Source organism: Neomonachus schauinslandi, chromosome 15, assembly GCF_002201575.2.
Source record: "Neomonachus schauinslandi chromosome 15, ASM220157v2, whole genome shotgun sequence".
NCBI lineage: Eukaryota > Metazoa > Chordata > Mammalia > Carnivora > Phocidae > Neomonachus > Neomonachus schauinslandi.
Genome location: NC_058417.1, coordinates 9,929,600 through 9,953,510, shown reverse-complemented (window position 1 = coordinate 9,953,510; position 23,911 = coordinate 9,929,600). Strand labels below are relative to the sequence as shown.

Below are 23,911 nucleotides of genomic sequence, written 5' to 3'. Positions count from 1 at the left end.
GCAACTAAAAACCAGAGAATTTTACAGTCATGTTTCCCAGGGTCAGAAAAGCGTTAGACCCTTCTGAGCTGGTGCTGGCTGGCTCTTGAAGCTTGGAAGGCCTCACAGCATGAGAAAAGGTAAAAACTTGCAGGCGAGGCAGGTTCTGTCGATCAGGAGGCTGCTGAAGAATTTTTAAAATACCTACTGAGTGTTACGCAGGAAAAGGGTTATGTGGGTAAGCAGGTTTCCAGCACTGATGGGATGGGCTTGTTTTTTTTTTTTTACAAGGACACTGGCAAACGAATCTATATAACACAAGTAGTGTCTCCTTTGATAAAAATGTTGTGATCAGAGGCTTGCAGGAACCGAACCCTGTGTTTCCCGTAGGAGCAAAGTTCAGTATTTGCGAATTCGGCGTGCATGGCGACTTTATGTAACTGCCACAAATCACAAGAGTTGACTGTGTGTTCTACACCTTGATTGCTTGGTTAGCACCAGAGTTCCATCCTTCACTGGATGTGATACACAGCAGAATTACAGAACATCAGCATTCGGTGTCAGCATCATTTAGACAGTTCTCAGTAATTATGCTTGAGAAGATAACTAAAACCCACCACCATTGATGGTGTATATTTCCAAACAGCACCATACTTGGAGAGCGTATAAAGTCAAAGAAGAGAAGTCCAGTTTTGCTTTGTCTCTGATATATTGCTCATGAGAATTTGGTTGTGTTGTCCCTAAATCCTTAAAAGTCAAGCACAACCCCACCAAGAAAACCAGCTTATAATTAATGTCCAGAGCAGATGTCCACACCATTCCCTATGGTTGTATCCTAACATAATCCAAGATTGAAAATAACATAGACTGGCTGTCTTTTGAGGAGCTTTTTAACTTTTGTCCAGGGTGTTAAGGTAGTACTAAGATGTCTTTTCACTAGGAGGCCCAGGGACACACAAATCCAGCCTGAGACCAGTCACTCCTCCCTATAAGATCCTCGAGAGAAATGGACAGAAAAGTAAAAAGAAGTGAAGGAGTGATTTCTTATTCTGCCTCATTGACCCCAAACACAGATTCTCAGGCCCCACATGCTGGATTAGAATGGTTCGGGTGGGACCCGCCCGTGTGTCGTTTATTCTCATTGAAGCTTCTCTGATAATTCTGATTCATATCCTCAATAGACAGCTACTGCCCTGGAACGAATCACGAAGAACCACTGAAGAATTTTAACTAGGTAATGGATGTGATCAGATTTAAATTGAAATGACTCTGGTAGCAACATGGAAGAATCAGAGGCACAGAGAGAAGGGGACTGAGGATATTCTTAATTAGAGAGAGCGGTCAGGTCACCTTTGGAGCTGTTAAAATGCACCCACCCAAGATCCTGTCTTCCCATGGGTGTTCCCGCTCTGTGGGTCACAGTCTGGGGCTTTGAACAGGTTTGCTTTTGAGAGGCTTCCCAGGTGATTCTCTGGTCTAACTACAATTAAAAACCACGACTCTAGCAACTGGTCTAAAAGCCACCATAGTAATAGTCATATTCTCTGTTATACAAAAGCCCTCTACCTCACAGCGATAAAGGACATTCAGGACCATAATATGCGACCACCAGGGGGGCCAGGAGTGAGTGTTAATAAATACGAGTGGCTATTCAGACCTCTTCCCATAGTGCTGCCTGACTGTTCCATCTGAGAGTATAACCTAACTCAACACCACTTATTGCCCAAACCATCCCATTTTCTGTGTTCGAAGAACCTCCAGTTTCTAGCTGCCAGGTTTCAGGGTGCTGAGGATGGAATTTATAGCAGAAGGGATGGATTTGAAATCTGGAGCTGCTCCCTTGCTACCTCGCTTACTTTCTCCCAAGAGTCTGGCGCCTTTTCCAACTCCTGTCTGACTTGTTTATTTCCAGGCAACGTGATGAAGCTGGAGGAACAGAAGTCAGACCTGGAAAGGCAGCTGAAGACTCTGACTAAGCAGATAAAGGTGAGATTTGGCTACAGCAGGGGATAGGGAGCCTTCTCTGTCGTTTTACTAAGCGCGTCCCTGCCTTCGGTTTGGAACCCTTCGAAAAAGACCCTGTTGACTCTTGTAGCCTGCTTTCTCAATACCTTCCCGTGGGCCCTGGAACCACAGAGTAGTGTTGGCTGGAAACAAAATCAAAGCAGTCTTTGAATTTCAGGATAAACTCTGATAGCACGAGAGCGTCCTTCCCAGCCGGGCCGGGCCTTTTCCCGGTGGTGGGACGGCACTGAAGCAGGACTCACTAAGGGCTGCCTGACGTGGGGCCCCTGGGGCCCCTGCCCACACACCGGCCCCGGCCGGCCTCTGACGCCGGCGTGGCTTCTGGCATTTTCAGGAGGAGACAGAGGAGTGGAGGCGGTTCCAGGCGGACCTGCAGACAGCGGTGGTGGTGGCCAACGACATCAAGTGTGAGGCTCAGCAGGAGCTGCGTACCGTGAAGAGGAGGTTGCTGGAGGAAGAGGAGAAGAACGCCAAGCTGCAGAAGGAGCTGGGGGACATGCAGAGCCACGGCAGGTCGGTCACGACAGAGCCCCGCATTTGTGAGTCTGCGGGCACCCACACCTGCTTGGCTTCTCCCTTACTCACCGTGCATGAGCCTTCGCCGTCTAGAGACGTGGCGCTTCTCTGTCTCTCTGTGCAGAATCTTTTATTTCTCTCCTAAGCTCACTCGACCTCTGCTGCCACCACCACACACGACCAGGAATGGCCCATTTAGGGCCGGGCCACTGCCCTTCTCTGGCCTGAGGCAGTGAGAAAACTCTTCACTCACCTGTGTGCAAAAGTTTTAGCCAAGTGTCCTCCTACATTTAAAAAATAGAAGTACGTCTAGGATGCTCCTTTCCTCTTGGTGCTTATTAGTGCAGGGGAGCATACACTTCCCTGGGCCATGGCAACACCTTGCATGGGTCCCTCTCATGCCGTGGGCAAGACTGGACTCACTCCTGGGGGATTTGCCACCAGAGAAAGGACCCACTCCTCATGGCCCAGGGACATGCTTCTCCCTTGGCAACGCCTGGGGGCTGCCTCCAAAAGCCCTTGAACGAGCCCACTTTATTAAAAAGGATGAGCATGGAAAACATACATCTGGCTGACACGTGACTTTCCTTTTCTGTGCCGAGGGAGGGAAATCACGCGGTGTGTTGTTCCAGAAAGCTCTTCCTAACAGCGAGGTTTCAGAGGAAGGTGTTGCTAAAGTGAGCTCAAAGTTCATTATTATTTGAAATTTAAAGGGTTCACAGACGAGATGACAAACAGTACTTCAGGCCTTAACAAATGCAGTGTTCCCAGTTGCTAGTCCGGAATAACTCTCCCTAACTTTGAGATTCTTGGATATTAGGAAATTATTTTGAATTTTCAGATGTCTTTCAAATATGAAACATAGTATTTTAAAATCAGATTTAGTAAGTTCTGAATGCTGATTTGTGCAGTTGGCCCTCTTTACAAGTTTTCCAGGATCAAGAGGGTTGTTCATTGGCTAGATTCTGAGCCTCTGGGTCTGATGTATTACCGTGAGTTTCATGACATTAGAAAAAGTAGATTTCTTCTCAGAATTCTGTGTTGATTCTCTCACCAAACTCGCTTCAGTCAGTCCCTCCTTCCTTCATTTATGAGTTTATATGGAACAGGCTATAGGGGCGCCCGGGTGGCTCAGTTAGGCGTCCGACTCTTGATCCCAGCTCATGTCTTGATCTCAGGGTAGTGAGTTCAAACCCCACGTTGGGCTCCACGTTGGGCATGGAGCCTGCTTAAAAACAGGCTGTAGAGAAGGATTCAGATTAAGATGTGTGTAGCTAGTTCCATGATTCACTCTTGAAAATCAAGATCGTTGTTTTATAATCACACCTATACCCTCTGTCCACCAAAGCATGTGAATTTTAAGTTAAGGAGGAAGGGGAATCACAAGACTAGACTTGAGAGTGTCCCCTGTTGAAGGGATCACGAGTCCCCTCGTTTGCTTTTGTGCTTCTGTTTAATTTGTCCACTTGTCTTGCTTTTATGATGTGTGTCTTTGGAAGAGGAACCAGATCATAACTTGCATCGCTTCGTACATGTGTTATCGTAAAGATAAATGATAAAAGACGAGTCTCAAGTTCATGTAGTTATCGTACAAGCTGCTGCATTTCTTACCTGGAGTCTACGATACAGGCCAGATCATACAACTCGAACTCTGATACCGTAGGAAATCTCCGCACGAATCTTGACGATTAGGATCCACATACAATATTCTGCATCATCAAACATAGAGTCACCTTATTTTTTTTTACAAACACGGTACATTTCTCTTATGATTTTTCTGGTGATTTGCAAACCTACCACCCAAATCCAGCAGTTTAATCCCTTATCACAAAACATTTCAAAATTGTAGGGCTGACACCAGCCCAGGACATGGCATATGATTGAAACCCCACAGGCATCAGTGGGTTTGGGGCCTGTCATTGCGCTGGGCAGGGTTTCAGACAGCAGCCAGACCCAGTGTCCGCCCTGATTCTGCAGACTGCCCCTTCTAAAGAGTTGACTCTGAAAGTTACTCGCTGCTGGCTCAGCCACGTCCTGAACCTGCCCCCTGAGCAAGACTTGAAACCAACCCACACCCTCAAAGGTCCTGAAGCGATATAGTGTTTCCATCCTGGCCGAATGGGTTCTCGACTGAAACTGGATTTGACTTTGACAGTCATTTCATGAGAACTCAAAGGCATTTTTGGTTCAGCCACAGCCAAAGAACTTGCAGAAAATTCTCTGATGAGGTCCTCCAAGTACAACCAAGAGAAGGTAAGAGCACTTGAAAAGCACCTTGATCCTAACATGGCATTAACAGATTCGCATTCTCACTTTGCATATACAGGCATTTGAGGGGATATAGTCAGGCAAGTAGGATTTTAGAAAACTCTAAGAACCAGCTCGTTAGCAATCTTCAGTCTTACTATGTCTTCAAAAGGATTTTTATTTTGGAGTCAGAATAACGGATGTGAAGAGTAGATGGGGAAACGAGGCTCTAGTCTTTGCCACCAACTGGCAAGATTTCCTTCCGAGACCCAGCTGCTCCCTTCCTCCGAGGAGATGAGAGTGGGTTGTGATTGAAGATCCCTGTAAGCTCCACTGTTCCCTGAGACTAGTTGGTCAGCTGGCCTTTCTCCGATGGGGGAGTGAGGAACTCACATGCCAACCATACCATCTGTCCAATGCAGTCCTTGGAACCTGCTGGACACAGTGGCATCTCTACATTTTAGCTGGGCTGTGGACCTCCTCTTTTTCTTCCAGGAATTTGAACAAGCCAATGTAGTTTTTAGGCACCTGGAAGTGATCTGTTTTTGCTGGACACTTACAAACTAAGGGATGAAAGGATACTGAATAACTTTTTCAACTTTGGCTTCTTCCACCTTTGAGCCATTAAGAGCAAGCCATTACAATTCAAACTTCCATCGAAATTAAAACATCAAGCCTTTTTCCTGAAAAGTTGAGACCTGGGGCCTGGCTTCCAGATACAGAGAACACACACACGCAGCTCCCCTCAGTGACTTGATGGGGCCACACGAAGGACATTGTTGACCAGCAGTGCATGACATGGGCTTCTCGAACAGTAACAGGAAAGACCATGTACCTTTTTTCTCTTACTCTGAAACACTAAAGGCCATTATTTTTAGGGTAACCTACTCGATTTTTACCGTTCATCCTATGACACCAATAAACTTCCACGGAAAACATCTTAAAAAAGAGATGGTTAACAAAACACCTAAATGTCGGTGCCTAATTAGCAGTAGGGACTTCTAAGCAGAAGGTCTGAGATTCAGAACGTGTCTAGCTTCTTCCACTGGTTCCTGCATCGTCACCTCTGAAGCGAGCAGCATGGTGGCCCGTCACTGCCGGACTCTTCTGGAATCGGCTCTAACTCTGTGTGCACAGTGTATCCTGCCCTAATGTCAGTTGCCTGCCTTTGCCACTCTCTTTGTCCTTACAACTGTTGTGCGTTACAGCTGCGGGTTCTAGAGCCGTCACTGAAAGGCCGAGTGTGGGAGCTGGTGGTGCAGATGCTCGGGGTCACTGAGATACCTTTTCCAGCTCTCTTGTTGCAGATAACTTTGATACAGTCGCCCTAGCCCTGCCAGAAAGGGACCAGTCCTTGGGGGGAGTTCCTGATCAGAGCCTCGGGGGCCCCTGACACGTTGGCATCACAAGCCTTCCACGCCTTCCGCTTTCATAGCTGCCATCCGCGTCGCCGGCATTGGACACATGGCCCGGAATGGTGACGAGCTGGGTCTGCTGCCCTGCCCCCCGGCCCCCATCTTCACAGAGTTGCTTTGCAAAGCGTGGACATGAGCTTCCCCGAGTCCTTTAGGACTCCTGAGCCTCAGTACTGAAAGAAATCCTTTTTTCTGGGTTGTTTTTTTTTTGGCCTTGACTGTAGGACAGTAGAGGGAAGCTCGAGCCACTCTGTAAATTACAGAGGCACCCGATTTTGTGCATCCTGGCCGTCTCTACTTCCCCGACACGTTGTCTGTTAGAGGAGGTCTAGGGAGAGGGGCCCAGTAGTGGTGTTCTGAAGTCTTTGGCATGTTTTCTCCGTCCAAGACCTTTGACTTCCAAAAAAAAAAAAAAAAATTAGAGGAGTAGGAATTAAAACACATTGGTCCTATTCTAGATACTAGCTCTTCCCTGTGGGTCAGTAGCACCTGTTAAATCTTCTGTTTGTAGCCTGAGATCATGTTGCCTCAAGTAACTCCTTTATGAGCCTTTCCCCCCCTCCATTTCTGTTTTCACAGCTCCATGGTCTCTATCAGCTAGCAGAGCATTTTCTGGAAGAAAGACAGCCCAGCCCTTGCCATGATGGGAGAATACAGCCATTGCTATATGAAAGGGGGAATAATGTGGGGGAGAAATTACCTCTTTACAAAGAGCCAGATTGTCTCCTTATAACCGCCACTGTTTCACACAGAGTCATGGCGATCAAGTGTCTTTACCTGTTTTCTACATTTTGGAATCAACTCATTGCACGATCAAAGATGATCCTTCCCTCTTTTTTTTTTTTTCCTTCCTTCTCTTTCTCAGAAGATTCGGCAGTCTTTTATTTGGAGCATAAGATGAAGTTGTTCTGGAAAAAAAAAAAAAAAACAGAGTACAAGCATGTTGTGAAGCTTTTTTATATGCAACTAGGGTGTGCAGAGAGAGCAGAGGACAGAACAAATGCAGAGCATGGGTCGCTGGTGCACACAATCCATGCCTGTGTCTTACTTTTTGGAGTTTATTTCTGTGCTTCCTCTTGAACATGGTGTCTCATAATCTTGGAATTAACACTACTTATGGCAAAATAGGAAGCCGTCTGTGTCGTGTCTCATTCTGAAGAAGCTAGCAAGTTCTGCTTCCTTTATATCAAGTCTCGAACGAGCCCTTTCAGGCTGGGGTCTGACTTCATGACCTCATCGAAAACAAGCCACCCCTCAGTTGGGGTTTGATTTCCAGAGTCTCTGTTGGGCTCAACACAAATCGATGCTTGGCTGATCAAACGGGATGTAGTTGAACCAGTCCGTTCACGTGGTGGCAGTGCCCTTGGGAATCTGACTAAAAATTAAGGAACAACTACAACAAATGCCTCAGCAATAAAACTTAGCCCGGAAATTGAAAGACTTTCGATCCAGAAGTGGATGATTCAGAGTGATCCAGAATTCAGAGTGGGATGTTAAACTTGGGAAGTACAGGGTTTGTGAAGATCTGCACCTAATTCAGCAGCCACCATCCTCACTCGAGGAGCCACCATGCCGTCCAGACGGGGGCGGGTCTCCGCTGTGTCCCCAGGACGAGACAGGAGCCCCTGTCTGGTGGAAGGACGTGAGGAACAGGAAGCCTCTTTCACTCAGATGCACAGTTTGGCGTGTCCAGCTGGAGAGCCCAGAATCCCTAGAAAAATTTCGCCTGGTCGCAGAAGAGAGGTCGATGCCTCCTCCTTGAAAATAGCTTAGACCGCTCCCTGGCATCGTCCAGTTTATCTACTGGGAGATCTTTACCTCAGATGGAGATTTTTTTGGAATGATACCACATTCACTTGCCAGGTGTTTTCCAATATAAACAAAATGACCTCAACTTCAGATGCACAGCTGTACTTGGCAACGCCGTATTTCGAGCTGTCTTTAGTCTGGGTACCGTTGAATATTTTTATACATTAAGCATTCATGAAGTGCTAAATAAATACGTTATTATTCGGAAGAGTCTGTTGCCTGATTTGTAATCACTGGCCACATGTTTGCAGGGCCTTCATGTCCGTTTGTCCTCGGGTTTCTAGCGCAGGTGGTTTCAGAACTCGAAGGCCATGTCTGGTAACTAGAATTTGAGCCAGAAGCAAGCTGGACTTTCAATACAAGTTGTAGACAGCAGGCTGATTTTAATTATGAATGTAATTTTAAAAATGATTTCATTATTGGAACAAGAGGGCAAGGAGCAAAAATAACTAATTTTGCCTAAATTGTTGAAGCAGAATGCCAGTGTTTCCCAAACAATCTAGTACATGGAATTTGAAGTCCAGGCTTAGCTTGTTGAACTGTAAAAATAAATAGATCACTTGGTGATTTGATATATTGGATTTTTTCTTAGTTATGCATATTTGGGTATCCTGGTAACAAAATGGAGGTGTATAGTGAAAAACATTCATCTTTTCCCTCTCTAGTACCACCCTGTAAGGTAGTCAGTGTTCATAGTGTGTCTGTTTTTCTTTACCTCTCCCTCTACTCATACAAATACATAGGGTTCATTTTTATATTTTTTATAAAATTTATAAAAGACATCAACAATGTATCATGGGCATCCTTCCAAGTCGATATTGACGAGTTTAACTCATTTTATTTTTTATCTTTTTATCATTTTATTTTATTTTAAGTAGGCTCCATGCCCAGCATGGAGCCCAATGCAGGCCTGAATTCACAACCCTGAGCTCAAGACCTGAGCCGTGATCAAGAGTCAGACGCTTAACTGACTGAGCCCCCTCAGGCGCCCCGAATTTAACTCACTTTAATAGCTGCATGGTGTCCCAGAGGACGGATATGCCCTAGAATATTCAAACATTGTCATGGTGGTGAACATCAAGGTTGTATTTTCTAGTTTTTCTTTTTCTTTCCCAATAATGGCATAATAGCAGTCCTTATTCACATAGCCTTATAGTTGTGTTTTTATTTTCATAGGATGGGTTCCTAAAAGTATGATTGCTACCTTGGAGGATATGCAGTTTTGATTTTAATAGATTTGCCAGATTATTTACCTAAGACTTGTGACATTTTATTCTTGATGAGAGTACCTGTCTATATACAGCCTTAGCAGATGCAGATACTATTAATCTTAATTTTTGCCGATATGGTAAGCAAAAAATGCTATCTCATTAGTACTTTAAATTTGCATTTTCCCGGGGAAATTTTTATATGTTAACCATTTGCTTTTCCTCTTTTGAGAATTGCTCGTTTAGCACTTTTGCTTATTTTTTCGCGGGCTGATTGTTTTTCTCTTATCCGTTTATAAATCAGCATCTTATTAGGAATGTGTGTTTATCCCAGTATATTATGGGTCTTTTGGCTTTACCATCGTTCTCATGGAAATTTTTATATTGTTATGCAGTATGTTAGTATTTTCCTTTACTGTGTCTGGGTTTTTTGTTTTTGTTTAAGATTTCCCCTACCTTCATCTTACAGAAAGATAGGCTATCACATTTTCTTTATCTGTTTCTCTCTCTTGTCAGATATTTGATTTGCCTTTCTTTGTTTAGTCTGATGTGAGGTATGGGTCTTCTCCCAGATGGACATCTAGTCATGCCAGCACCATTTATGATTAGAACCATCCTCTGCCCACCAAATCGAAATCCCGTGTTTATGTTATTTATTTCCTCTATATTCAGAGAGACTTTCTCAGTATGCCCTCATTTCTTTTTCTCTTGAGCTGGTTCTGCTTTGAAATATTTTAATGGGATTATTAGATTGCTGATACCACTTTTTAGACTCGGCCTTTCATATATTTTCTTTCTTACATTTCATATATTTCTTTCTTATATTTCATATATTTTCCTCTGTTCTTGAATTTTATTGTATTCTCAAGGCAGATTGCTATCAAGCGTATGATTCTGTTTCCTGTCATAAATGTATAAATGTCTGCTGTCTCTTGAGTGCAGCTATTCTCTTCATTTTATATTATGGAATATATTCATCGGTCAGGGCACGTCTTGGGACAGAACCGATAATTGTCCATCCCTTATTCTTGCTTAAATGGGTGAATGTGTCAGGACCTGACATTTGCCCAGGATCCATGTCTATAGGTTCTGCTTAGATCCGTACCCACTTTCGCTGATTGCTATTAAAATCTTAAACCAGAAGGGCGGCTCTTTAAGGTAAATTTATGTTACATATCAGAGACACAGAAGCTCAAATGGAATACAGAGGAAGAATACGTTCCTAGTGGGTGAAATTCATCTGTGTCCATTTCCTTCCCTGGAGAAGCTGGAATGTGGGATCCAGCATTCTGGCCTAGTTTTGCTTGGCCATTGTCTGTTCTAGGGATGTCCCGTGGCTCTTCTTAATCTGCCCCTTTTTGCCACTGTCCTTTTACCTGGGATAAACCATCTCTGGCCTCCTCGGACAGTCCTATCTTAATGTCACTGAGCCCTTGCAGGAAGAATGCTCTGCGTGCCCAGGGCTTCCCCCACTCCTCCCAGCCCTGGCCCTCTAAAGAGGGGACCTCACTGGAGTTTCCCCACGTCTTCATTTACTTTGAAAGGGAATTGGGGATAAAGCCTTAGTATTTACTTTCCATACCCCCCACCCCACTTATTCTCTGTGTAGCAGAAATTCCTCAAAGTCTGAGCCACGTAGATGATCTCTTCCTGTAGCTTCCAGTGCTGACGCCGGATTTTTACGATTCTTACTGCTGGGATTTGGAGACGAAGATGCTTGTGTTCCAACTGCTGTCTTACCCTGTTTGTTTTATGTTTATTTTGAACATGAAATTTGAAAACGAAGTTCGGAAAAACACGGATACCTGAGAGACAGAATACTTACCTAATTTCTCTCTCACTCGAGAGCTACAGACTTCTCTTAGATTTGTTTCATGCATAACAGTAAGAAACATTTTGAGAAAATTGCGTTCCAGGTTAAGGGCATACAATGAGCAAGGGCACAGAGACAGGACGTACAAGGAACAGAACTTCAGGTAGCTAGGCTTATGGTCCGAAAGCAGGGTGGGTGGAGGAGAGTCCTAGGTGAGAAGTCTCTCCATCACCGGGAAGGGCCTGGAGCTGGGCTTTGTTCAGTTTTTCAAGAAAGAGCCCTTGCAAACACGTGATCGACATGACTGACCTTCTTTATGGATACTGATCTGCCAGTTGGGAAGGTAGCAGTTGTAATGTGACATTTCCCAGAGGTAGTTGACTTCTGAATACGTTGAGTATGTACAAGAGCTCACATATCCTTGGATCAAAATAGACACCACCGCCAGGTATCCTGTATGATGAAGTAGGTGCTGGGGAAAACCCACACCGTTTGAAGACCATTCTGTAACCAAACAAGGAGACTAGTGAATTAGAGAGATTCGATAACATTTTTAAAATAAAAGGTAACTGCAGACACACGTGCATATATATGTTTAACTTGTAACAAAAGACAGATAAGGTAGACCAACAGTGAGTGTGGGACGTGGTCCTTGCTTCCAACTGCCTGTCACTCTCAAGTATGCGTTGCTACTTCCTAAAAGCAGATTTTTGCATAAAAATAAGAGCAATGAAATACTGATAGTATTTTTGGGGCGCCTGGGTGGCTCAGTTGGTTAAGCGACTGCCTTCGGCTCAGGTCATGATCCTGGAGTCCCGGGATCGAGTCCCGCATCGGGCTCCCTGCTCGGCGGGGAGTCTGCTTCTTCCTCTGACCCTCCCCCCCTCATGCTCTCTCTCTCTCTCATTCTCTCTCTCAAATAAATAAATAAATAATCTTAAAAAAAAATACTGATAGTATTTTTAAAAATATGTGTTAAAATAGTTTTTAAGAAGAAATACCATCAGTATTATTTTTTTAGATATGCCTGGAATGCCTCACAGGACACCCAGGCCTCACAGAAAATCTGAGAAAGCCGTGGTCAAACAGAGCTGGAGTTGCGTCCCAGATTCACTGTTTACCCTCCAAGTGACCTTGTCAAATTTTCCATCTAAAATAAGGGATGATAACTTACAGACGTGGGTTTTTTTTTTTTTTTGAAAATTAAATTAGATAATTTTCTTTGTTTTTTTAAAGACACATGGTACTTACTATGGAGTTATACACATTTTTTTTTTTTTTTTTTTTTGGTGTGAAAATTACCCGTTGTTATCATGGCTTTACATTCTGGGAGCAGATGGAAACATGCCTTACTTGGGGTGTTTTCAACATGGCACCCGAGCACGTGGTGGATGTGTCGTCTGAGATGCCCCAGAAGAAAGAGGGTCTGGTTCGACGCTGTAGGGAAACCGAACGCCCTAGGCTTGTTGAAAGCTGGTATGTTTGTGTGCAGTTGTACCTTCAAAACCATGGACGCTGTACTTCTGGGTGATTCAGGGGATTTTCGAGGCTCACCTTGACTCTATATACGTGTGGTTTTTGTTTTACAGATTGACCTTCAAGTCTAACATCTGTCTTCAGGAGGCAATAGCTAACCTAGAACAGATCCTTAACCAGTAGTGGTACCTTGAAGGCTTTCCTTTATTTAATGAGTTTGCTGCCATACACCTGGCTGTATGCTTAACATTTCTTAGTATCCTTTATAGAATACAGAGTCTTATTTTTCCCTGGACCAGAGAAAATGTAATACTTCATTTCTTGCCAGAGTTGTTACTGGTTGATCCCAGGCAATCGTACGACAGGCTGGTGTAAAGGAATTTCAAATCTATTTATGATGAAAGTACTGTACTAAATAAAACCAATAGCGTTCTTAATAACTGCTTTCTGCGGTTGTTCAATTCAGGCTTTGTTTTGTGAATCCCCTTACCCGCCCCACCCCACACATGCTTGCACACACACACACACACACATGCACGTCCCTGTTACGACATGGGGGGTGTTTAGTTCAGCAGCTTCTCTGATCTTAAACAACTTGCAGAGTTTTCTCAAACTGACTTCCTGTTCTGGCCAAGCAGACTGATCCGTTGAAATATGGTCTTTGGGTATCTGAAGGCAGGAGGACTGGGAATTGGCTCTTATCACCTTGCTGGGTTCTTACGGAGTCCAAAGGACTCCTGTTTATCATTTGATATATGGAATCACAGAGAAACTTAGGTAATTGAAGGAAACGCTTGAGCAGATGTAGAATTGCTTTCATTAAATTATCAAGGAATGAGACAAAAACGAATTTTTAGACAAGATCTCCCTTTGAAGGGTGCCCTGAGTTTCTGCAAAGCCCTTGGTAGCTGGTCCTTTAAATGGGCTGGTGAGAACGTGGCCCACTTTGTTTCCGACCTTCCTTGGAATGGCCGGTTTGGAAATTGGAGATTTTTTTTTTTTTTTTCCTGCTTATACCTAACCTGATTTCGTTCTCTTTCTGCATCTTCCACACCTGATTTTATACTGCATAACACACCGGGGAAAATACAAAAAAACCAACTCATTCAATTAAAAAATTTTCTGAAATTCCTGATATTTTTTCAAAGAAGTCATCAGTGTCTTGGTTTTTTTTTTTTTTTTTTTACTCCAAAGAAGGGGCTGTGGAGACAAAGGTGTGGTTAAGTTCTGCTTCACTTAAACGTTTTCTGTTCACATTGATCACAAAACAACAGAAGGAAGCTTCGAGAACTAAGGACAGGTAAATCCAACCACCGAAGCGTATGAGAACTGATCCCAAAAGATCACTAAATAAATATTTTAAACTTCCACTGACCTTATTAAAATACACTGCCAGAGATACTCTGTTTGAGCCATTCTCATAAATTAGTCATCTTCTTGCAAAACAGCTGGTGGCAGTTTGCTATAATAAAAAGAGCAGTACCTCAGAAATCAGAAGACTGGGAGATCTTGCCTTGGCTCGTTCACAGGGAGATTAAATGACATGCTAACGTGTCCCGGATGAGGAGGCCATGCATGAGAGGACTGAATCAGATGATCAGTCTTTAAAAGACTCTCTCATGAGTCTGTGCTCGAAGTTAGAATCCGTAGGAAGAGCTTATCAAGAATGTTTGGGTGAGACCAGAAGTTTCGCCTCCCGCAGCATTGCAGGGTTTACTAAAGGGACTGTTACGGTTCCCTCTCTGAGGGCAAATTATGTCCAAGTCAGGATTCTGTTGCACATAGCGGATCACTGTCTGGTTGGCTTAAGCAGAAAGGCCTTCAGCACCTTGTGGGGTTGTTGGGAGTGCTGAAGAAGCAGACTCTAGGCTGAGTTTCCAGGAACAACTCCCAAAGCCACAACACAGAACTGGGCTATCGGCAGGGGGGAGCCTCAAAATCAGGATGTCAGCTGCCTGGCTGGAAAGCTACCCCCTCGGTTACCAACAGGAAATGCCCTGTGCCCTACCTCCCTGCCCCTGGCTCGGGTCCTGATCCAGGTCTTGTCCTCATCTTTCTGATGGGTAGAATCTAAATCTGAGCTCCTAGGTGCAGGGGAGTCCTGAGATGACATCTTCCCAACCTCTGTGTCTCAAATGGGGGTTGGAATATACCCTCTGAGAAGCCAATCCATTGTATCCACCATGGACAATATAGCTACACGTTTATGATAAATAACATTTGTATTTATTATTATTATTATTATTTTTGTAATATACAGAGTCGAATTAAGATCCTTTTTGTTTAGAGCTAATGTCAAGTCACTCTGCCTCTAAAAATACTATTACTGGCCATTCCCAAGGAAACGTCTGGGATAAAAATTGAGAGCAAGACCTATATTATTTCCTGGAGAGGCAGACCTGATACAGAAAACAGGATTTGAAACTTGGGATCCTCCTTCCAGATTTGTTTTTCCATCTTGGTTCTGTTTTCATCTGTGTCTCTTCCCCTGCGCCACACCCCCTGCATGGGACCATCCTCCACCTTTTCAACCAGATGTGCTCTTTACCACGCAGACCTGTGAACGAAGAGTCGGAGCCGCCCGAGGTCGAGGCTCCCGGCCGGTGGCATGGCGTCTACGTGAACAGAACGTCTCCAACACCTTCAGAATCTGCGACCACCGTTAAGTCCCTCATCAAGTCATTCGACTTGGGACGGCCAGGTATTTCATCCTTCCATCTCATGAGCAAAAGTCACATTCAGACCGTGGCCCCACGTATCAAGCCTGTCTCTACTCCCCACTGGCCCCGAATGGATGCAACCACAAGGGCTGTGTCTGGATCATTCCACGCGGAGCTAGTGTGTCCAAGAGACCTGCCCACAGCCAACTGCACAGACTCAGTTGCACAGTGTTCCTCAGTTTCCTAGGAAATGAAGCCTCTGGTTGGCACAGCTCATTCTCATGAAACGCTAAGAGGGAAGTGGTAGTAACCTGAGTTTAATGGACACAGAGGCAGAAAAGGAACGGAAGAGGTGGAGAGAAAGAGGAGATTGTGTTACACCAGACTCCTGAGCCAGACTCCTCACTGTCTTCTTCCTGTGCAGTTGGCGGTCTCGTTGGACCCCCCGCCTTCCTCCCCTCCCCTGTTAGACTTTTCTCTGCCTGGTCTTGGGTGTGAACACCTTGGGTGCTGACCTGTCATTCCTGATCTTGAACATTCCCAGCTTTTTCTAGAAACGTCTCTCTGGCTCACCATTCACCCTTCTTCACTGTTACCTACATATATGAGAAAAATGCATGTCTATACACACAAAAACGTAGTAAATAAAAGAAACCGAATACGCATCTGTCCAAAATAGCAGTGTATTTCTTCTCTCGAGCACAACAGTTAGGCCTGTCGTATAGAGAGACTGGAGTCAAAGCTGATGCTAGGATGTACCTGGTTATCTTCACTAAAATAGTTCGCAGCTCAGTTAGATTAAGATGAGACCACGAATATTAAAAGATGCGAAGGCCCAGTGACTACATTCAGTCCGTGAAGATGGGAAGTGAGTTAACAATAATGGTTTGTGCAAGAACTTTCCTGTTCCTTCTTGCCATAGATGCCTCCTGACCTGTGTTTTCTTGTCCCCCGTGTGTCCCACCTCTAAGACCAACCCCCACTGAGTCGATACTTTTGTAGTAACAAATCAGGAGCTAGTCTTTGCTATTTGGAACTGGAACAACATAGAAATGTTCCCATCTCTTTTCTTGGCAGGTGGAGCCGGACAGAATATTTCTGTCCATAAAGCCCCCAGAAGTCCCCTGAGTGGGATTCCAGTGAGGACCGCTCCCGCCGCTGCTGTCTCCCCAATGCAGGTATTTTGAGGGCCTTGGGTATGTGGGTGGTGGTCCAGGCCATGTGGAACCGTGATGCTCTCTAATGCTCAGGCAACAGAGGGGAAGGGAAAACCACTTGGTCTATTTTCTGAGGCACGTTGAACATCATTTTTAATAAGCGTACAATAATAATAAACTTCTGTTAAAAATTATGATTTTGTGGGGTGCCTGGGTGGCTCAGTCGGTTGAGTGTCTGCCTTCGGCTCAGGTCATGATCCTGGGGTCCTGGGATCAAGTCCCACGTCGGTCTCCCTGCTTGGCGGGGAGCCTGCTTCTTCCTCTCCCTCTGCCCCTCCCCCGCTTCTTGTGTTCTCTCTCTCTCAAATAAATAAATAAAATCTTTAAAAAAATTACAATTTTAGGGCACCTGTGTGGCTCAGTTGGCTAAGCGACTGCCTTCAGCTCAGGTCATGATCCCGGAGTCCTGGGATCAAGTCCCACATCGGGCTCCCAGCTCAGCGGGGAGCCTGCTTCTCCCTCTGACCCTCTTCCCTCTCATGCTGTTTCTCTCTCGCTCGCTCTCTAATAAATAAATAAAATCTTTAAAAAAAATTAAAAATTAAAAAATTACAATTTTGAGGCTAAATAAAGGTGTGAGAGAGACACCATAAGTCTCATACAATTTGTTAATGACATTTTGTCCCCCATTAGATACATTTAAAGTTTTCAGTTCAGTGAAGATTATAATTTTTACCAGAAGTGGATATTGAACTAGATATTTTTCTCAAAGAAGTGTTTGGTTTGGTTTGGTTTGGTTTTCTAAAGCACCCCAGGGAGAGAAAATGTTTACAATTTATAAATTCTTAGGGTTCACTGGTTGCAATCTGTGTCACCTTTGCCATATTCAGACAGTTCTAGATCAGAGCTTCTTGACCTCTTGGTATTTTTTCTTTTTCTTTTTTTAATTTTATTTTTAAGTAATCTCTGCACCCAACATGCGCACTCAGAACCCCAAGATCAAGAGTCACACGCTCCACGGACTGAGCCAGCCAGTCGCCCCTCTTGGCGTTTCCTAAGACCACGACTTTCAGTGTTATTAGTAACATTCAGCAGCTCCTGATAAACCAAGGGCAGCGTCATTCACAAGTACCCTCTTTTGGTGTCCTTAGTAGCCATGTGTGTTGTCTGGGATCTTTTAAATTTTTCTTGTTTTTACTTTTTTGCCCTGGAAGACATTTTGTGCTACTTCATATGTAAAACCGAGTAAAACAGTTACTTATTTTATAATGATCATCAAGTTTATTTAATGAAACTGAAACAGATCATGCTTCATTTTGACTTATTTTCATTGAGCTATACACACTAGGTTGCTGACAAAATGTTTAACAACTGGCTCATTGCCGGGGGGGCGGGGGGGTGCAGGGGGAGCCCGGGTTTGTGATGTTGGCCAGTTTCCATGGTGCAAATATTCCCATCATTGTCAGCATCAAGCTAGGCCCCTGACATCAGTGAACATGGAGCTGAGAAGAGATATGTATCACATGGTATTTCTAGACCACAGGTAGAGTGGGTGTAAATAACCCCAATCATAGTGTGAAGTATAATAAATAGGAAGCATTTTGAGTATTTATTACTTTTGCTTTTAATATAGTTTACTTTAATAGTGACCATGTTGAAAACTAGCTTGCAGATTCCTGAAGATTTAACAACTGGCCTTTACGAGCAGGTACACACCACCGGCTATAATTCATGGATAAAGTAAAGCACACGCCCCTTATATGTATACAGCTTGAATGTTTCCGTATACACACACCCATGTAGCCAACAGCAAGATAAAGCATTCATCAGCTCAGGAGGCCCCCTCATGCCACCACCCAGTGGGTAATCCCTTGAAGTAACCATCATTCTGACCTCTGTTAGCATTAGATTGATGTTACACTGACCTGATCAACGTAAAAGAGAGTGAGTTAGGGGCGCCTGGGTGGCTCAGTCGGTTAAGCATCTGCCTTCGGCTCAGGTCATGATCCCAGGGTCTTGGGATCGAGCCCCATGTCCTCCTTGCTCATGCTCTCTTCTCACTATCTCTGTCTCTCTCTCAAATAAATAAAGAAAATCTTAAAAAAAGAGAGAGAGAGAATGAGTTAAAAAATCTCCCATGCTCCCTAGCCCCAAAATAACCACTGTTTACAGCTTGTTGTATATCCTTCTACATGTTTTTCTTCAGTATAAAAATGTGTGTGTGTGTGTGTGTGTGTGTAGGGAGGAAGAGAAAGTTTTATAAATTGGATTATACTGCACATTGTTCAGACACTGACTCATTTCACTTTGTCATTGGAATGTAATCCCTGAGGGCAGGGTTTTTTTTTTTTTTTAAGACTGAGAGGGAGTGGATACATGTGTGCGCACGTGAGCAGGGGGTAGGGGGGGAGAGGGAGAGGGAGAGAGAGAATCTTAAGCAGGCTCCACACCCAGCACAGAGAGGGCAGGGATTTTTATCTATTTTTGCTTGCTGTTGTGTCTCTTGTCTGGAACAGTGGCTGGCACCCAGTTCTATCACAGTAGAAGCTCGGTAAATGTTGAAGGAATGAGGGAATATATCAGAGACATCTTGAGATGTCAGTGTTTGGAGAATAACGCATTCTTCTTAAAGGCTGTGGAATGTGTGGTGATCTGTTTAACCACCCACCTACTGATGGGCATGTAGGTTGTTTTGGATTGCAAAAACAATACAGTGAAATCCCTTCTATGGATTTTCACCCACTTTTAAGGGGCTCTTCCCGCAGGAGAGCATATCAGCATTAGCTTGCAAATACCAGAAATCACTCTAGCTCGTCCCCGCAGAAAGGAATTGTATACAGGGAGAACTCGTCTCCACTGCGCTTCCAGGAAAGGTTCCCAGAGCATCTCAAAGTTGGCCCATGAAAGGGACTTCTGTTTCTGCCAAGTCTTTCTCTAAGGGCTTGCCTAGAACTACGGCTTCTGTCAAAATTTAGCATCCGCTTTGGGCTCCCGCCTCCGCAGACGCGGTCCCTCCCAGCATAACAGATACCGTCCTCCCGGGTTTGTTCACATCGTAGCCCGTGTGACCAGATTTCCTTCTTTTTAAGGCTGAATAATATTCCATTGCGTATACAGACCGCATCTTGCTTATCCGATTCATTGGTCCATGGACATGTAGGTTATGCCCACTTCTTGGCTCTTGTGCCTAATGCTGCTCGCAAAAATCTCTTCTAGATTCTGTTTCAGTTGTTTGGGGTATATACCCAGAAGTGGGACTGCTGGACTGTACAGGAGCTCTGTTTTTAATTTTTTGAGGAACCTGCCTACTATTTTCCATAGTGGATGCAACATTTTCTAGTCCCGCCAACAGTGCACAAAAATGCCAGTTTTTCCACATTTTTGCCAACACTTGTTTTCCCTCTCTCTCTCTCTCCTTTTTTTAGATAATGACCCTCCTAACAGGTGCGAGGTCGTATCTCATTGTAGTTTTTAATTTGCATTTCCCCGATGATGAGTGAAGTTGAGCATCTTTCCATATATACCTCTTGGCCATTAAAAATCAGTATTTTTACACACCCCCCTGGGATGTATGTAGAATTTTCCGGGAAGGTACTCACAAAGCTGACCACTAATGATTACCCCCAAAGAGAAGAACCAGGTCATGGGAGTCAGAGGGAGACTCTTCTCACTATATGTCCTTTCTGGGCCTTTTTGAGCATTGCGTCAACTGCATTTGTTACCTATTCAAATAAATAAGTGGTTTTAAAAGCTTCCCCTGGTGATTCTGATGAGCTCGAGAGCTGTTGCATGGACGCACACACACACACACCTTGTTTACGCTGTTGCTGGTGTTACAAGCTCACCAATGCTGGTGTGCCCTTTGGTTTTTTAGAGACATTCAACCTACAGCAGCGTTCGGCCGGCCAGCAAAGGTGGGACTCAGCGTTTGGATCTTCCAGACCTTCCCCTCTCAGGTAATACCTTAAACAACAAATGCTTCGGGGATGCCTGGGTGGCTCAGTCGGTTAAGCATCTGCCTTCGGCTCAGGTCATGATCTCAGGGTCCTGGGACTGAGTCCTGCGTCCGGCCCCTTGCTCAGCAGGCAGTCTGCTTCCCCCTCTGCCTCTCGCTTCCCCTGCTTGTACTTACTCTCTCTCTCTCTCTGACAAAGAAATAAATACAGTCCTTAAAAAAAAACAAAAACTAAAAAGCAGCAAATACTTTCGACTCATTATTTTGTGAGGTCAACTTTTCTTCTTTACCCAAAACCGAGCTTAGAAAAATAGTTGATGGCATTTATTTCAAACAATTTAAGACTCTATGTGTTTGTGTTCTGGACGTTAGATCCTACTTCTTGCCACTGTACTTCTCAGTGTTCATGTGTTCGGGAGAAATGTCTAGCTCTGGGGAAGTTTTTTGTTTGTTTTTTATGGAATCTCAAGAGAATATCTTACCATCTTTAAAAGTAACTATTTTTAGAAAAAAATCTTATCTGATTCTGAAGGTCCCTTGCTTCCACAATTCCTAAAATATGCCTCTTCGGTGATATCTTTGCCCTTGAGTGTAGCCCTCCTCCTGTTGTTACTCCGGGTATTTTTAAAATCCAGATCCTGACGATGACGTGGTGGTTAGAATCCACAGTCCTCTGTGTCACTTTGTCACTCCTGCGCCTTGCGCTCTGGTGACCGGTGTGAAGCCGCAGTTACAGAGGGGGGCACACAGGGGTGGGCTTGCATCTTGGCCCCATTATTCCACCTCTCTGGGCTGTGGTTTCATCATCTCTGAAATAGAAATAGTGCTGTCTCCCTCAGAGGATCGCTCCAGGGGCTGAACAAACACAGCCGGGTGTGGGGTGAGCAGAAGGGTTGACCTTCACCTTAGCTTCTCTTCCCTTTCCCGTTCACCTGTCAGAACAGAGAGACATGAGTGGAATGGTAAGCTTGTCCCGAAAATATGCCTCAGAAATGTATGTATATGACCCTGTGGCCCTTGTTATAAGGCAACACAAAAGATGAACAGTAAACGAATTGTTTACTGGTGCCTGTTGGAAGAAAGCCAGAAATCCAGGTTGCATCGACAGAAATCCCTTGTTTTTAAGTGTCAGACCAAATTTCTGTAACACAGCCACGGAATCAAAAGGAATTCCCACTGTTCTTCTTTTAGATCATGGTCAGACATAGGTTTATTCTTAAAATAGTTGTTTCTATGAGATAAAAGTTTCACTTTTTGACTGGAAAGTCTTTTACCTCACCACCTTATTTTTTTCCACTTCTGAATTTCGTTTTCTTTTTCATGGCATAAAAAGATTTTAGACTTAAACACTGATATTGAGAATTTGAAGACTACCTCAGCCCATCCCTTGCATTTTACACGTGAGAGATTCAAGCCCTACAGAGATTAAGTGATTTATAACGCCCCTCCCCGCCCCCCGATTTTGAATGGCTCTGGGACCAGGATAGGATTTCTTCTGATTCTTTCTACCATGCTGCCTTTTGGTAATGAGGCAGGGGGATTGCTCTGATCAGCAGCCTCATAAAGAAGTGATAAAGGTTTCTTATAGGACTTGGAGTCATCATAATGACTCCGAGGAAGAAGGAAATGGTGTCTAAGGGCAGGAGAATAAGAAAAAACCAGAAGGGGTGAGTAAGTCCAGCAGAGCAGGTCATGGTATTTCTGTGCAAACCGAGCGCCCCCTTCCTAGAAATGGAAGGGAGGTCAACACAGGGTATTGGAAACCCACCTGATTTGCGTTCTCTACACTTGCTATGTAGTGGAAAATTGGGGATAACTTGGTTATGTGCACAGTGATGTGTACCTAGGCAAGCCTTTTTTTTTTTGTAACTGTGGCTAAAATACGCATAACACAAAACGTACCATCTTAACCATGTTGAAGTGTACCAGGTGAGCTTTTCGTCATAATATTTGTGTCTTCTCTAAGCCTCCCACTTTACCTTTTGTGTAAAGAAGCTGTTGTTTTAATTGACAAGCTAAATCCTGGTGCTCAAACCACAGTAGCTATTGCCCTGAAGTAAACAGTTCCTTGTCAGTGCCCCCTCCCCCTTTGCCCCCACCAGGCACCTGTCTACCCGGATGATTCTATTTACTATACTAAAAAAGGATTACATGGTAAAAACTGCTTTGCTTTCAGGCTAGCCTTGCCAGCATTGAGGTCATCAGAAGCTGCCAAAACGGGATTAATGCACTGTTTTTGTTGTTCTCTTTAGTGATGTAAGCACTGTTTTTCCTCTCCTCTTCCAAGCTCATTAGCCTCACTCCCCGCTTCACGCCCCATAATTGGCGGCTCTTAGCCGTACAAGTATTGTTTTCTTCCATCACTACTTATGGTGTCATAGGAGGTGACCGTGGGCTCAGCCTGGTCACAGAGGCCTGTCGTGTGGCATTGAGCAAGTCACCCCATCCTCTGAGCGCCCATTGCCTCTGTCAATACAAACCAGACGCTATGGAGATTTTCTCCCGTTCTGTGCTCTTGTGGTCCTTGAGGGACTATCATCCGGAGGATTCAGCCTGTTTTGTTAACCTGTTTCGACTCCTACTAAAACAGCAGAGAGGAGCCTTCAAAGAATTTATGTTTGCTTATTTTTAGCAAGCCAGACCCTATGACTAGAGTGGCTTTTTTTTTCTTATAAAATCGTTACCGTTCTTGGTACCCAGGTTTTTGTCTGCTGCCACCTCTGACTTGAAAATCCCATTGGGCATCTTCCTGCCAGCTCTCTGTCTCTCTCAGATGCCCATCGACTAAAACAAAGAGCTTTACTTGGGAACAGGGCTGGTTCTGTGAGGGTGTGACCTGTGCAGGGTGCTTAGAAGGGCTTTGGCTCAAGACTCTGGAGGTGCCATCTTGAAATTCTTAATAATTTTTGAACGAGGGGCTAATTTGGCATTTGTGTCTATGAATTATGTAATCGGTCCTGCCTGGAGAATCCTTTCTAGAAAAGGCCATGTCCCTATGTGCATTTTTATTCCTTAATCCAGAAACTCTCTATATTTATTACATATTTGTACTTAGGAAGAAAATGAGAATTCTTTTGTACTTGAGAAGAAAGTGTGGTGACCATTCAAATTTCTCTTCTTCAGGAATAGGTGATTATGTTGTTCTTCACACAGATCTCCTAAAGGGAAGGGGTGAGGACCTGAAACCGGACCCTTATCTCCGGAAGAGTCCCTCCCTGGAGTCTCTGAGCAGACCCCCTTCTCTGGGCTTCGGGAACACGAGGCTGCTGAGCGCCTCCACCGGGGGCTTGAAACCACAGAGCAAACTCAGGTATCACATTTTACACAGTGAGACATCACTGGGCAGATGACCTTGTAAGTCTTCCTTCTGTTTTACCCCCTGTGGTCAATTTACTTGTATGTGTATTTCCTGAGTGAAACCAGACACAGTACCTGCCTTCAACGAGGGAGGAGGGCCCTGGACAGCAGGACTGTGCAAAGCGAAAGAAGGGCTGTAAAAACAGAAATACACGCAGACTCTTGCGGGGGTTGTTACTTGGGTCAAGAAGTCTGGAGGCGGGGAGGCAACATTTCTGCCAGGGGGCCTGCAGGGGTCCCGGGAGGAGCTCTGCACAACATTCAGGGGACTGGGGGTGGTTTCCTTTGGTTAGA

The 23,911-nt window shown here is 44.5% G+C and overlaps 1 protein-coding gene across 3 annotated transcripts in view; it reads left to right on the top strand.

The window, feature by feature from the left end:
- The window catches only part of SPECC1 (sperm antigen with calponin homology and coiled-coil domains 1), a 189,112-nt gene that overhangs the window by 100,762 nt on the left and 64,439 nt on the right, over positions 1-23,911 (top strand). The window contains exons 5-10 of one of the 3 annotated variants that reach the window (XM_021694717.2): positions 1,892-1,965; positions 2,339-2,547; positions 15,044-15,189; positions 16,226-16,326; positions 20,180-20,261; positions 23,414-23,570. In XM_021694717.2, the coding sequence (XP_021550392.1) occupies positions 1,892-1,965; positions 2,339-2,547; positions 15,044-15,189; positions 16,226-16,326; positions 20,180-20,261; positions 23,414-23,570 (769 nt within the window). Of the gene's footprint in view, positions 1-1,891; positions 1,966-2,338; positions 2,548-6,761; positions 6,816-15,043; positions 15,190-16,225; positions 16,327-20,179; positions 20,262-23,413; positions 23,571-23,911 lie in introns of those variants that run through there. The other 2 variants (XM_021694719.1, XM_021694720.1) reach the window with 2 other exon arrangements.